Genomic DNA, 16,410 nt, shown 5'->3' on the forward strand with positions numbered 1-16,410 from the left:
TTCATCGCTTCATTCACTGGAGGAAGATCGACCATGCTTATCTCAGATGGATTGCACAATGTGGAGTTTAAACAGGTGTGCTGGATAGAGAAACAGGTGGACACTTACACGAACACCTGTACCATGAGATGGAAAACATCACATTTGTGACACTTATTGTGTCATTTGTCACCACATTCACTACATGTGGCTGAATCAGGGATGTCAGACCTGTAATTACATCATTCGAAAATTGTTAAAGTTGCAGACTGGAAAATAATTTTATACAATTTGTTGAAGAAGAGTTGAGCATTAGGGATTAAAGGTCAAGGCTAGGGGAGGCGACTCCCCTTCCTCAATCAATAACACTTGACTCTGTCGTCAGTCACTCCTCTTTTCACCTCTTGTTCTCACTCCCTCTCTCCCCCACAGGTATGAGGGTGTTGGTGAAGGGTGTGCGTGAGACACACCTACTGCAAGCATGAGCCAGAGCAGCATGCTGGACTCCTACACCCTGTTTACTGAGCATTATACATATTTGTGTTTTGCACCACCGCATATTAAATACCCTGCAGATTTGCATACAATCTTTTGCTGTCATCCTTTGTTTACTTGCTTTTGCACAAGGTGAATTTCCCACATTGGACCTCAACTCTAGAAATGCCCCCAAGGTTATTTCACATCAAGCAGGTCCGATCACCTGTGACACAACAGGAAATTATACTTTCAATAAAGTTAACCCACGCAAGCAGATGAAGTGGATAGGAAAATGAATGAATGAATGAATGAATGAATAATCATCTTAGTAATTTGACCCAGTGGAGCAAAGAATTTGTGTATTTTTAGAAGTCATTCTATCCATTTCCTCTCAGATTTTCTTTATTATGTGCCACAAACAGATTTTTATGTGAGAAACAGTGGGGGGGGGGGGGGATCAGACGTGTACGAGTCATGTTTAAATGAACAATGGGAGCAAAGCTGTGACAATCAGCCATGGGGTGTCAGTTCTGCTGCATTCCTGAGTCACACGGAAGCAGCGAATAGAATGTATGAAATCCTATGAAGAGTAAATCTCCTGTACTTGGAGAATCACACATAAAAGATAAAGAAGAAAATATATCATTGTACATTTATTCATATTAGGATTAAAAACATAAAGATGCATTTTAAAAAGGATCTACTTCCACAATTAATGCGTAACAAGACGCATAATGCGTAATAAGACAATAAGAAACATGAGTGGAAAATTAAACTATTGAGTAATGATTAAAGTGAGGTTATTCTACACATACAATATATTTTTAAAAGGAGGAAAAAAAGAAAAAGATGAATTCACAATTCATAATTTGAACTCATCTCTGAGCTGCTAAAATTGAAGTCAGAACGAGGAGACAGGATGGTGGAACCAGTCTGCCCAGTCTGCGGCTCCGCTGCGATCATGACGACACACCTGTTGCCCATGGGAGGAGCTGAGACAGGTGGACGCTCCTTAACTGCAGCGTGGGTGGGGGGGAAGACGCCACTAGGTGCTGGAAGGAGAGAGTGTGGAGTTAGGAAGGATCGCAGGTTGGACTCGGGTTGCAGAAACGGGCCTGAACATTCTGCCGGAATGGCGAAACTTTACAGTCCGGTGAAGCTCAGCAAGTGAGTCCTTCCGCTCGCCTCCGTGTGTGTGTGTGTGTGTGTGACTCTCCTCTTTGTCTTGACTCTTGTTCTGTTGCTTGCTCGCAGTGTTGTTATACCTAGATCCCGTTTGTGTTTGCACAGTAGAGCCCAGAAGCAGAAAGGCGCCATGAGAAAGCAGCGATGATCTGACTGCTCCGGTTTCCCTTGAGTTACTCTCAAATGTTTGCCTTTGGGAAAGCGCGGCTCTTTGGAACACTTTGAAACGATCTCAACGGTGTTTTCCTTTCGCTTTATGCTCCGTAACACTTCACCTTACTTTCACGTTATTTGCGCGAGTGGATGATCGTGAGTGGGGGCGCACCGCCCGCAGTCGTGACGCGCAGGCGGTGCGCGTCGGAGCGCAGTGACTCACGCCTTCACTCCTGTTTTATCAAGTTGCACCTGCCAATAAACTGGTGTGCTGCCACAGGGTTGATTGTGAAACCTCGACCTGCTCCCGTCACGATGAAGGAGCGGGTGTTTACGTCCTCTCATGGGGGGTGGTGGGGGGTGCAGCAGAGGACAGGGCGGTCAGAGGGAGCGGCAGGCCGGAGAACTGTCACCGCTGAGCCGGTGAGGGTAGGACGCACGGATGTCTCTCACTCGTTGGCAGAGAAAAGAGTACTGGAGTAATCAGGTGGGGGAGGAAGTGCTTTAAAAAGTTCCGTTACAACCCAAAGCACCCCCAACCTCATGTGGAGTTAATGCTGTGGACATTATTACCTGTCAAAAAGGAAACTGCCCAATTTCTCTTCACAATTTATAGCGATTTTGGGCAATTTGGTGCTGATCACATAAAAGTCTGCATTCAAATTTTTATGATTTTCACAGCAGTCGTCTGGAAACTTGATTTTGTTCAAGAAGATTGATGGTAGGCATGTACAGAATAAGACTAGCCACTTAGTCATTAAACTGTCTCAGCTGATTGATTATTATTTTCATTCATAGAATCATTTGGAAAGCAGCTCTTAAACAGGACAAACACCATCACAGCAAACCTGACCCCCAGCTGACATAACTGTATTTTTGTTCAAAACTCAAGCTTGAAATAAAAGAGAAACTTAAAAGAAATCGAAAAGCAAGAGCCAAAGCTTTTAAATGTCGTTGAAGCACAATGATTCCACACTCTCACTTATTCATTCATTAATTGTTTCACCTCTAACCGTGCACAATGCTGTAAAATTTGATCTCTAACAAAGCAGGCAAATGTGCTTATGATCTGTTTCCAAAATACACACAGAGATTCTATCTAAAGTGACATAAACCCTCACCGGCTCCTGCTGGACGAAACCCAGTCACTAAAAATGAATAAACTTTATTAATTCGCTCTAAATTGCAGTGAATTAAATATGCGAGTCAGCGAGAAAGAAAAGAGTCAATTCTTTATATGTCAAATAAAAAAAAAGAATATACTCAGTCACATTCCACCACAGGACAGAGTAAAGATAAAGTCTCTACAGGCAGATCCTCCACCTCCAGCACTCCACCCACCCTGAGCCATAAAGTCTGATACGACTCTGGCGGCCCTTCTGGATGCTAATCACAGCGGTGGTTCGATAAGAGCTGAATGGAGCTGTGTGATTCATTCACAGACAAGCGTTCCTGACGGCCTCCCCACCCCTATGGAGCGTGTCCATTGCTCCTGATCGGGGTGTGTCGGAATAAATAGTTGGCTTTCATATCATAGTAAAGGAGGCATGACGGAACAAATTCTCAGAGCTCAAACAGGTCTGAGGAACATTTCATGAGTAATAAGTGAAGGAGTCTCTTCTCACCCAGTGACACTGAAGGAATCTTTTCTGCCTGCCTTTATTGTCTCATCTGAGACACCGAGTGATAACTGGAGACACAGAAGCATGAGTATACAATTCAAAGCAAGTGTATAATTGCTCTTAGAATACATACAGGAATTCAAGCAGACAAATAAAATAAAAAGTTACTTCGTCAAACTGACCATCTGTCTTTGACTTATGCCCAGAAGCATCTCCAGCTTCAGGGCAGAAGGTTGTTGGTGGGTTCTGACTGTCCCGTGTGTTTTTATCCGTCCTGTCAGGAGTCAGGCCCTGGACCTGTCGGCGCTCATTGCTCGTATGCAAGTCAATGCAGACCAAGTAGAGAAGAACATCCTGCTGGCGGAGGAGCTGCTGTCTGAGGTAAGAAGCCCAAAAACCCAGGCACCAAACTAAGAACCTGGTCTGGGTCATCATGCTTTACATGATTGGATGCTTGATGGTATTTAAGATGCACGGAGGGGAGAACCGGGTTGGGTTTCACCTGTTCATCCTACTGAATTTTCTAAATATCCAATGGAATTGTGGAGTTGTGATGTCATACAGACCCTAAATGTGTTCCGGCCAAAATATATGGACTGTCAAATCCCTCCAATGAAAACCAGATATGAAAAACCATGCCAGTTGTAACCAAAGAAGTTACTTCAGTTGTCCAACTACAATTCTTTCATAAAAATTACCACTCTGAGAAGAATAAATATATAAAATGCATAAATGAATATTTATAAGAATTTTTTGATATAGTCTGAAACTGTGAAAGAATAAATATTGAATGCTCACGTAAAAATGTGAAACCGGTTTTTGTGTCTCATGTTCTCCTCCTCCTCGTTTGTGGTAAATAAAATAAGTCATTGTCTGTAACAGTACAGCATGGAGACCACATAAAAAGGAAAGATCATGTGTGTTCTTTATTCTGAATGAAAGAAAATAAAACTAATTGAATACTGTTCAATTACTGTTCAAATACAGTATCAATTACTTTGTCAATGTGTCACGTCAGGATCTCTCTGCTATAGCGACTAAGCTAAAAGCCATAACCCATAAGCTGGATGTCTAATGTTATGTTCTCCCATCATATTTAGTGGTGATTATTTTTGTTTTGTTAGAAACTGTTTTGGTAGTAATCTGACAGAATATTTGCACATTTACATTTCCACTTGAAAAACTCTTGAGTCTTCTTGCCTCAATGTCAAATGACCCCATGAAACGTTCCTGTCGTTGACCTGTGACCTCTTCAACTCTTTGTACTAACATCCTTTCACAGCATCCTCCAAGGATTGAGACTAATGACACAGACAATGACCCCCCCCCAGCATGCACGCACACACACACACACACACACACACACACACACACACACACACACACACACACACACACACACACACACACACACACACACACACACACACACACACACTTGTGAATCGAAGTTGCACCAGTTTGTCAGTCTTCAGATCTGATTGCCCCTCTGTGCATCTTGAACCAGGTGAACCGATAGAGATGATTCTCTGCAGGATCTGAGATTTTTTACAGAATTTTGCCATCCTGAAAATGTGTCTGAGCATTAATGATTTTGTAGAAAGATTGTCGATTGTTGAATCTCGACAGTTAAGGGTTGGCAAACCACTTGCGTTTTTTTGTGGCTCTACAACGTGACAATCTGCTGAAGAGTCGGTATTTGACTAGAGAGGAATGAGACCCAACAACTCTCTCCGGAATCATTTTCTACATCTTTGAATGGAATGTTTCCAACCAGGAAGAGACAAATCCTGTAAAACACAATCATAAAATCTCAGTGAATTTACAAGTCTTTTAGGCTACCATGATGTCATTGTGCGAATGATCCTGTTTTCTTTTATCACCTCCAGCCGGGAGGTGAATATTTCACCTTGTGTATTCATTGGTTGTTTGCTTGTTTGTCTGGAGGATTATTAAAAAAACATATTGAACAAATTTTCACAAAATCTGGTGGAAGGATGGGGAATGTGCCTGCAAATGATCCAGGAATTCTTGTCTTTTTATTACCATTGCTTGATTGGACTTTTCAATTATGTAAAAACTACTCAATCGATTTCCAGGAAACTTCATTAAAAGGTCAAACATTCTAAATATAAAACCCTACAAGTGGGATTGTTCAGGCTTGGCTGAGGTACAAATATGTAATCCACAGAGTAACATTTCAGTTGAGCATACAAAAACCCCTGACAAATGAGTTAACAAGATTTAAATTGGGTGAGATGACAACTCGGTGAATCACTAAGCATTTCTCAGTACCACAGTTTTTAAATCCAGATTGTGGTGACAGTCATTCAGGTGTACCTGCAGTCATGTTTTAAATAAACCACCAAAGATAGGTTTACTTAATCTGAGGGAGGAAGCACCTGGTGACGGAGGAGTCTGGGATGGTAGAGGCTTTGGGGTCACAACACATTCCACTCCCACTGCTGGAGGGGGAGACCGTTGGTCCACAACTTGATGCCTTTAAAACAGAATCAGTGGACCTTGGATCTGATAAATGCATTGCTGAACTCCTGTGTAGGATGCTGTGCGTGATGACAAGAAGCTGAACCTGATCCACCAGAAGGTGAATGCAGACAACCTGGCGCAGGCTGAAGGGCTGCTGAAGGACCTCTTCATGGACGTGGACAAGTCCAAGAAGCTCCACCACCCGCAGTGCCAGGAGATCGAGAAAGAGTGAGTGACACGGATATACAGGCGCATGAGCGCATGCCAGACGACACACCTAAAACCCGATACGTTACATACCGAAGTGAAACTGAGGCCAGAAAATAGCTGAGATTCTCTTTTACTGATCCCCACCCTTCTGCTCTCCAATGACTTTTGTGACTTTCAATTGTCAGCGTTAGCAACCTGCACGATCGCTGGGCGAAGGATTGCGCCACCTACAGGGAACTCTACAACCAGATGCTAGATTTGGATCCGAAAAACAGGATCGGCTGGGGTCCTGTCCTGGATTGTAAACAGGTCAATTTGAGCTTTAATCCATTACTTCTTGACTGTAGACGATCATCATCTATCTGAATGTGTGATGCTGTGATTTACAGAAACAGTTCAAGTCTGGTGCTTATGGTCCTAACCTGGCTGACGTAGAGAAGCAGATTGCATCACATAACATTCTGCACCAGGAGATCGAGGCCTACGGCCCCCAGCTGACCCCTGAGACCACATCACAGGTACATGAACAGGTGCATGAACACATGCCCTGCAAGGACGCACGCAGGATGACTCATGTATGTTCTTCCTCTTTATTCTAGGAGGAGTACGCCACACTTAAAGGCAAATATGCCAAACTTCTTGTGAGTTTTATCTCTGCTAGTTGACAAATGTGCATTTTGAAGACATACAGCACAAATAAGTAGAAACAGAAGTCCTTCATTCGTGTTGTACGTCCTGCAGGAGAGCTCCCAGCGGAGACGCAACCAACTGGCATCTCTGTACGACTACATGCAGAGCTGCAGTAAGGAACTGGCCTACTTGTCTGGCCAACAGGACAGAATCCTCCAGAGGGACTGGAGTGATCTCATGACTGACCCCCCCAGCGTCCGCATGGAGTATGAGGTGAGAACTAGAGGGAATTTCCTAATGCTAGCATCATGATGATTTTCATTTCCTCACTCATTGTGTCATCTTGCGATCAGAGTGAGATGCTGACTGGGAAGATGTTCATAAAGAACAAGTCGCAATTTTGTTTGTCGTCTTGCCTTCGAGCATTAAAGAACTTGTTACACCAGAATGGGAACAAACTGGTGGAACCAGTTCTGCAACCAACACATGAACTGCACCTTAGTTCCTTGGAATGTCTGACTTGATGACATGCTCATATTTCTTGTGTGCAGAGGTTCAAAAATAATGGTCTCCTTGCACATGAGAGTGAGATCAACAAGCTGCATGATGAAGGACAGCGGCTTCTGGAAGAGAATCACCCCGGTAGTGAGGCTATAACGGTGCGTCAGTCTGCTGCGTCGCTCATTAGAAACTGTGTGGTAGCACCCAGCATACATTGAAATGAATCATAACCAAACTGACTTGAACTGCCTTTGTCAGGTATATAGAGAGTCTGTGCAGAGCGAGTGGCAAGCCTTCCTCAACTTGTGTCTAGCGCAGGAAACTCACCTGGACAACATTGAAGACTACAAAAAGGTAAAGAGGTTATGATTGCCATCAAATGTGTTCTGTTAAACCCACCAGTTCACCGCGGCTAATCGCTAAGACGTGGCCCTTTGTCACATGCAGTTCCAGGTTGATGCGGAGAGGTTGTCCGAGTCCCTGCAGAGACTCAGCGCCAACATCGACCCCAAATCTCTGGCCGGAAGGAGCAACCCTGAGGTGCTGCTGATGCTGGAGGTAAAGCTGGCTTTACTGATGCCGTGTTTTTATAAAATTCTGGATCTTGAAACGTTAGTCTGTGATATTCTGTCAATCTGCCAAACAAATCTTATTTTCTGAAAGAATAATAATACGAAGTATTTAAATTTGAGAGGGAAAGGGAAAAATAATTAGGATGTATTTGTGGACACAAAATGCACAGAGAAAATGATTATTTTCCATTCCAGTTCATCCCAAGTTTTTTCAGAATAAAATTTGTAGCAATAAATAAAAGTATATATGAAATATAACATCACATCATGGCTTCATAATGCCTCAGATCCTTGTTTGCTTTTGTTGTTTCTGCTCTAATGTAATAATACCTTCAGGGAGATGAACCGGCCATAAGTAGGACTGAACAGAGTCTGGCCACCCTCAGGGACCAAAGCATGAACATCGTGCCTCTGAAGTTACGCCGAATAAATCCCACCAAACCCACCAGTACAGTGTCTCTGTGTGACTGGACAAATGAAGTGGTAGGATATGATCCCCAGTCTGGTATACAAACATAAGAGAGTCAGAAACCAATGCATATAGATGAAATATTGTGGTTGTTACTGTCATTTGATCCTCATCTTCATCTGTTTCAGGACAACATTAGGGGCGGTGAGACCCTGTACCTGAAGTCCAACTCTGATATCATGAATTGGCAACTTCAGACCAACAGTGGGATGCTCAAAACCCTCCCTGGGGCATGTTTTATGATCCAACCTCCTGATGCTGAGGCCCTGGAGAAAGCGAACAGGTACAGATGTATAAATCTTTTTGTTTGTTTTTTTGTTTGGAAGGGGTTTTTTAAATTTAAAAACTAAGTGCGTAAGTCTGTGTTCAGTCTGGACAAAACCCTGTGGGACCTGAAAAACAAGAGAGCAGCACTCCTGAGCTCCCTGAAGAGCCCTCTTGTGGAGGTAGACCACTCAAAGATGCAAGGTGAGAGGAAACACCCTCATCAACAGATGTTTTATTTTTCTTGTCTGGAGACTACGCATGTCTTGGACTTTAAATTTTCATTGTAGAAATATTGTCTTTTCACATTTTCTGCCACAGTTCAGAGTTCTCCTGTGGATCCTAAAGCTGTGGAGCTGGCCAGTGAATTAGACGAGATCAACAGAGAACTTGATCATTGCAAAAAACAAATCCTGAATCTACTCAGACCACCACTGGACAACCGTAACCCCATCGGAGACCTGGAGGTCCGACTGCAAGAGCACGACGTGAGCATGAGTGACGTTACCCTCCAGTGAAACAACCTGTGACAGTTTCCTTACCTCGATTGATTAGTGATTAGAAGCACTGATTTGGCTCTGACATCTCTTCTAGAAAACTATTCAGACTCTAAGAAAACTGGAGAGTGAGAAGTCTGCAGTCCAGAGAGAGCTGGGACCGGTTCTGGCCAAAAACCCCCTTGGACCCATCGCCTCCACCCTCCCCTCAAAACTTCGATCCACCAGTGATAAGTTTGATGATATCAACTCCCTTATTGATCTTCACAATAAAAAGTAAGTGAACAAGACACACCCTTACTGACACAAAAGAAGATTTTTTTCCAATTTATGCTAATGTTAACATATTTTAGGTTAATATTGTCAAATAAAATTAAAGCATTTTTTGTGAAACAGGTCCCTGTGTCTCATATGGTCTTCTTCTTCACTTATGTCATAGTTTCCGTGACATATTTGTTTACAAAAAATTTTTTTTGTCCACATCTGGTGGATATGTCCTCTTCATATCACATTTGAATACTTTTATCATGTGTTTCTCTTCTCCCTCTTACCCAGAGCTGTAGCCGCCATGTTCCTGGAGAGGCAGACACAGAAAGTGGATGGGATTGTTTCTGGGTATGAGCAGCAATTGGCTAAAGACGGAGCAATTATGGATGAACCAAATGCCCTCATAGATCGCAATGAGCAGATGCAGGTGATGTTCTTTATTTAGCAAACAACATATTAAATATTCCATCACTTACATGAAGAGGTGGAACATGGGGTGGAACGTTTTTCTTCACTGCTCTTTCTTATGACACAAAACAGGTTCTGATTAGAGATCTTGCTTCACATAAGGATGATATAACTAAATTAGGTAGAGACCTGGACCAAACAAAGCAAGCATGCAGCTCCCTGGAGCAAAGCTTCAGCGAATACTGTCCTGACATCCGGCGACAGGAGACAGAGGTGAAAAACCTGAACAACCGTTATACAATTGTGGATAATCAGCTACAGGAAAGGTGAGGCTTTACTAGAAATGTATCTAACAAATATTTGTTATTTGAACATGAAAATTTCATTTGTGATGCTTTTTAAAAAAAAACTTTTATGTTTTTATATACCTATATCTGATTTAGGGCTGCTCTCATAAAGAATGCAAGTAATAAAAATCAAGATTTCCAAAATGCCCTTCAGTCACTGGATTTCTTTTTGGTTAATTTGCCCGATTATTCCATCAAACCTGCTGATAACGTGACGCAGATAGCTGTCAAGCAGGTCTCTCAAAAGGTGAGAAGCAGTGCTTCTTGAAATACATTTTTCTGTCTCCAACTTCCATATAAAGAATAACTCATATCTGATCCAACAGGTTCATGACTTTGTCTTATCTGTTTTTTGTATTGCATGTGTTCTTTAGAGATTGGTGGAGGATATCCAGAGGAAATCAGGCGATTTAGACAACGTCAAGCGTTTTTCCTCTGATCTGCAGAACCTCTTAAATGTGAGTTCAGAACACATGATGACTCTTCCCCATCCCCAGAAAATGAAATACCACTCTTTAAATGTCTATATACTGCATTTCTTTCCTTTCAGGAGCATGAGACTAAGTCTAACACTTACTATAAGATTCTAAATGATATTGACGACGATGATGACGATGATGATGAACCAATCCCCAAGATACTTAAACCTTCAAAGATGGCTCAGGCTGTGCAGAGAAAGGTAGAGTTAGAGTGGAAAGTTAGCCAAGGACAGCAGGCAACTCATTATAGTTTTCTAATTTAGCCTCATAATTTCTAACATTTAATTTTCTTTATCTCATTTTGACTTCTGATTCTGTTACAGGAGAAAAATCTACTGAATAGTTTTGCCGAAAAGTCTGCAGAGCACGAACAGCTTCTAAGACAGCTGGAAACTTCAAAGAAAATCAAGGCCATGGTATGACATTATTGGATAAATTCAACACTTATAGCTAGTAGCAACAGCAGAATCATAAAATTAACATTTCCAGTATTGAAGAATATTAATAATAGAATCATCTTTTCCAAAAATTATTATTGTCAGATTTTAAGAAGTTACCTCCTCTCTGTTTTGTCCTCTGTCTTTTTACTGCTACCAAGAATGAAGAGAAAGTCAGTCAGATCGTCGTCAATCAACAGTTGCAGTTCCAGAGTCAAATGAGAGACCTGGAGGAGGCTGACAGTCTGAAACTTGACTTAAGTGAGGAAGTTACCAAGCGCTTACATGCTGAAAAAGACCTGGAAGAATACCACAAGAGATATATATCTCTAAAGAACAGGAGAGGAGTGGAGAGGGTAGAGGAGAAGGAAGTGGTGCAATACTACCGTGATCAAAGGCTGGAGCTGGAAATAGAGTCATTGAAAGACCGGATCCAGGATGAAGCTATTAAGAGGTCAAGAACTAAATCAGAAATTGATATTTTGAATGAGAAGATTTTAAAATTGGAAATCCAACTGAGCAGAATTGAACCCAAGCTGGTGACCAAGGTCTTGACTGAATATGAGAGAGACCCACAGATAGACAAAGAAGCTGCCAGAATTAGAGAAGAGATAAGGAGGCTACGACTGGAGCTCCAAACAAAAGATACCGAGACGGTTACTGTGAAAACTGAGCTCACACTTCTAGCTCAACAAAAACCCAAAATCAGGGAGAAGATTGTTAAGAAGGAAGTGGTGAGGCTTGAAAAAGACCCAGAAATGCTTAAAGCTGTTGTTGTGTTCCAGGGTGATATTGCAGCAGATGAATCCGAGTGCACATTGTTAAATGAAAGCATTTTTAAGACCAGGGCAAAGATAAACCAACTACAGCAGCTCATCCCCACTATTCAACCAAAGGTAGTCACCAAGGTAGTGAAAAAAATCCAGGAGGATCCCATACTGATTGAAGATTCAAAGAAACTACGAATGTCATTGGAAGAAGAGAAAGATGAGAATGTTATCATGTTGAAGGACCTGACCACCCTTCAGCTTCGTTACGAGGAACTGCAGAATCTCAGGCCCAAAGTTGAGATCAAGGAGATTGTCAATGAAATCTACAGAGTTGATCCTGAGACAGAGGTGGAGCTGAAGCGTCTGAAGAAAGAGCTACAGGATCTGAGCCGCAACTGCACAAATATAGATGAAGAAATTCACACAGTGATGATTAATCTGACAACCCTGCGTGCCCAGAAGCCTAAAGTGGAGTACAAGGAGGTAACCCAAGAAGTGATCAAGGAAGAAAAAAGCCCAGAAATCATCAGGGAAATGCAAAGACTAACTCACCAAATTTCTCGTCTGCAATTAAATTATGACACCACCATGGAGTTGCTGATTCGCCTACGAAAGGAAAGAGATGAGTTGAAAGCTGAAAAATCCAAAGTTGAGATCAAGCAAGTTAATAGAGAGCTTATTAAATATGAAAATGATCCTCTAATTGAGAAAGAAGCTGACAGATATCGTAGGAATGTAAGAGAAGAGGTTCAACAACGCCGCAATCTGGAGGAGTGTCTTTTTGATCTCCAGAATCAATTTATCATCCTTGAAAGGCAGAAGCCAGAGGAGAAGATCATAACGCAGGAAGTGGTGCGTTTACAGAAAGATCCTAAGCAGATCCTTGAGCATGAGAAGTTGAACAAGACTATGGATGAGGAAATGAAATCCCGTAGAAAGCTTGACATAGAGGTCAGACAGCTCAGAGCCGTGATTCAAGAAAAAGAAAGCACCATAGCTCACATGGATGATCATCAGAGGAGGATCCAAGTCGAGTCAGAGCTCCGACAGATCAAATCTCGTATTCTTGAACTTGAAAATGCGCCTCCACCTATTGAGGAAAAGATAATCATTGAGGACATCCTGAAAGTGGAGAGGGACCCCAAGCTGGAAGAACTTACTGATGAAATACGTGCCAACTTAGAGACTGAGGGAACCAAGATCACTTGTCTAGAGAGAGATATCCGCAACCTGAAGGTCAAGTTAGAACTTCTGATGAAAGAGAAATCATTGGAGAAGGTTGTTTACAGAGAAGTTGTTCGTGTAGAGAAAGACCCAGCACTGGAGGCTGAAAGAGAACATCTAAGAGACCTGGTCACACAGGAGAGGAATTTCAGGCGTGACGTGGAAGATAACATTCAGAACATCAACATTAGAGTGACCCATCTGGAGACATCGAAGACTATGACTTCTCAGGAGGAGGCCTCTCTCATTGCACACAGAGATACTCTACAGAGAGAAAAGGAGGATCTCCTTAGACAGCTCAAAACAAGGGAGACTGAAAGAATAACCATCTCTACAACATTCCAACAACAGTCCAGGCTGGCTAGTGAAAGAACCCAGATTGCACGGCAGAGGAGTCTCAAAGCATCCTCAGAAGTGCAAAGGTTGGAGAGAGAAATCCTAAATGAAAAAGACAAAATACACGAGAAGGATGCATTCATCATTGAGCTCAATAGCAGCATTCAAAGAGAAGACCAAGGTGAGACTCACACCAGAGAGACCAATCTTTCCACAAAGATCACCATCATGGATCCAGAGACGGGCAAAGACATGTCTCCCTATGAGGCCTACATGCAAGGCCTAATTGATCGCCAACATTACATCCAGCTGTCAGAGTTGGAGTGTGACTGGGAGGAAATTACTTCAACTGGTCCAGATGGAGATACAACAGTTCTGCAAGATTGCAAAAGTGGAAAACAGTACTCCGTTAAGGACGCTCTGAGGGATGGGCGCTTGAGTCAATATGACTTGGAGCGCTACAGGGAAGGGAAGTTGCACATTTCTGAATTTGCGCTACTTGTTGCAGGAGAAACAAGAAAGCCAGAAATTCCTCCCATACCCATACCCATTCCGATGCCAAAATCGCCTACCAGACCCACCACAATCTCTCCTTTGAGCTCTATGCAGGCTTCTCTTAGGTCCTCTCAAAACAGCCTCAACATGGTAACTACAGATAGTTCAACCAAATCCATTGCTTCACCTATTGATGAACACTTCCCCATCTCTGGTGTTTTTGACACTACCACAGGAAGTCGAATGTCAGTCCGAAGTGCGCTGACTCGCACACTCATTGATGCTGACACAGCTCTGAGGCTGTTGGAGGCTCAAGCTGCTTCTGGTGGAATTGTTGATCTTGCCAAAAAGGAAAAACTCTCTGTCCACAAGGCAGTTGAACACGGTTTAATCGACCAAAATCAAATGTACAAGCTCCTCAATGCCCAGAAAGCCTTCACTGGAGTTGAAGATCCAGTGACCAAAGAGCGACTTGCCGTTGGGCAGGCAGCAGAGAAAGGGTATATGCCTCAAGAAAGTGCCATGAGGTACATGGAGGCACAGCACCTGACTGGTGGCTTGGTGGATCCCTCTAAAACAGGCCGTCTCAAACTCCAAGAGGCTGTTGATGCTAATATTATTGACAGCATAACTATGAAAGAGCTGGAAGATGAGGCTTCTGACTTAAAAGATATTGTTGATCCAATTACTAAAGAGAAGATATCATACAAGCAGGCAATGAGTCGGTGTAAGAGAGACGTCAGCACGGGACTCCTGCTACTTCCTGCAACCTCCACCGATGCCTCAAATACCCCGTCCTACGCAAACTATAGGTTCAGTTTCCCGTATGGGAATTTCTAGATGGAAAGTTTAAAGTGTCTTGCCGTATATTTGGTTCTAGAGGGTGAAGTACATGCTAACTAGTTTGCATGCCTTCAGGACCCAGGGGAGCAAGGAAAGACTATTTATGGATAACGGTGTGTGTGCTCTCGCTCTCTCTCTCTCTCTCTGTCTGTCTGTCTGTCTGTCTGTCTGTCTGTCTGTCTGTCTGTCTGTCTGTCTGTCTGTCTGTCTGTCTGTCTCTCTCTCTCTCTCTCTCTCTCTCTTCACATCTACACACTGATGTGTGTAGATGTGGAATGCAAACAAGTTAGCATGGAGGCATGCTAACTTGTTTGCATGCCTTCAGGACCCATGGGAGCAAGGAAAGACTATTTATGGATAACGGTGTGTGTGTGCGCTCTCTCTCTCTCTGTCTCTCTCTCTCTGTCTCTCTCTCTCTTTTCTTCACATCTACACACTGATGGCTGGAGCATCGTTAGAACAGTCAGTGTTTCCTCTGCTTATGAACTCTTTGGCCTGAGAACAAATGTTGCATCCTGTACACTTTCTTATGTGGAGGGAGGGAGAGATTCCAGGTATCCCTAAATTATCTTTACTAACTCCTTTGGTTTCCGCATGCGTAACAGTTATACATATGAAAATAAAAAAAATACTTGTTTTGTGTACTTTCTGAAATCTGGGGAAGAAATTGGGAGCTGTTTTTGTCGATCTTTTTTTTTTCCAGTGACGTTTGAGGTTTTTAGTTTTTTATGCTAAAGTTTCAACACTGTGAAGCTAAATCCTTCATAACTGCTAATTAAACTCAACAAAGTTTGTAACTCTTTTTTGTCCTGTTTTTTTTTTTTTTTACATACAGAGAATCATAAGATAGAATAAAAAGTTGAAAAATAGTCAATTCAATAAATAAAATAGGCAATGGTTGGGGTATTCCAGGTACTTTTCACACTGAAATATTTGAAAAGGAAAGTTTTCCATCAAATTTGCAGGTTGTACATATTCCTAAATGTGTAGAATTAATAACTGTTGGAAAAAAATTGGTTTTTTGGTTTTTTGTGACCCAGTACCAAAACTAATGACTTTCCCATTAACCTCAGGTTTTCCTTGTGTTTAAAACCGAGCCTTTTAACATTCTTGCTAATGTTAGCATTTATCTCAAATCACCTTCACACTTGTCTCACTTCAGTCTCACACTTGCCATTCTGTGGTGTTGATTTTCAATTTTATGCTGTAGCTACTGGCCTGACTTGCATTCTACAATGATCATTTCCACAACGTTGTCATACAAATACAGAACGTTTCTGAAATGCAAAGGAAAATCTTTCTCATGTTAAATACCCAAAGGTAAAAATGTAGCATCAACAAAACTTCAGTTAAGAATTAATCCAAGTCAGATTACTGACATGTTGACCTGGAATTCTTAGTAAAAACGATTGCCAGCTAACTTTGCTATTGCTGCTACTTATTAAATATTAAGAGATTTCCTTACTTAATACTCAATGCTCGTAAATCCAGACAAGTCATATGCTTGGAAATAATGGATTAAGGATGAAGATTAGACATGACTCATATACGAGTGTCATGTGACTTGTTAATGAGGTCATATTCAGACATACAGAACACGATTGAGGCATGTGTCCACTAATAGACTGCTCACAGATGCAGATGGTGGAAACATCCAAACAGCGGAACTATTCAGACAAGGACCCACTGCTAATCAGAGTGAACTTCCTTGTCAGCAGCAAATGAACGTCGTAGAAACTGTTCTATAAATATAAACAT

General features: G+C 42.1%; 1 protein-coding gene across 1 annotated transcript; it reads left to right on the forward strand.

Moving 5' to 3' along the window:
* Positions 1–1,477: 1,477 nt before the first annotated feature.
* evplb (envoplakin b) lies at positions 1,478–16,389 on the forward strand. The gene is made up of 22 exons (XM_068337675.1): positions 1,478–1,623; positions 3,698–3,797; positions 5,977–6,131; positions 6,299–6,422; positions 6,503–6,631; positions 6,713–6,754; positions 6,855–7,016; positions 7,295–7,402; positions 7,503–7,598; positions 7,692–7,802; positions 8,153–8,299; positions 8,414–8,568; positions 8,656–8,753; positions 8,871–9,037; positions 9,144–9,322; positions 9,602–9,740; positions 9,854–10,047; positions 10,165–10,315; positions 10,443–10,526; positions 10,619–10,747; positions 10,871–10,963; positions 11,146–16,389. The coding sequence occupies exons 1-22, from the start codon at positions 1,589–1,591 to the stop codon at positions 14,647–14,649; spliced, it is 6,102 nt and encodes a 2,033-aa protein (XP_068193776.1). The 5' UTR covers positions 1,478–1,588; the 3' UTR covers positions 14,650–16,389.
* Positions 16,390–16,410: the final 21 nt, after the last annotated feature.

This window comes from Antennarius striatus, chromosome 16, assembly GCF_040054535.1.
Source record: "Antennarius striatus isolate MH-2024 chromosome 16, ASM4005453v1, whole genome shotgun sequence".
In the NCBI taxonomy this organism is placed as follows: Eukaryota; Metazoa; Chordata; class Actinopteri; order Lophiiformes; family Antennariidae; genus Antennarius; species Antennarius striatus.

Coding starts and splice junctions, on each gene's coding strand:
- evplb (XM_068337675.1), top strand. CDS start 1,589: ATGGCGAAACTTTACAGTCCGGTGAAGCTCAGCAA. Junction 9,038..9,143: donor TCCGACTGCAAGAGCACGAC/GTGAGCATGAGT, acceptor CATCTCTTCTAG/AAAACTATTCAGACTCTAAG. Junction 9,323..9,601: donor ATTGATCTTCACAATAAAAA/GTAAGTGAACAA, acceptor CCTCTTACCCAG/AGCTGTAGCCGCCATGTTCC.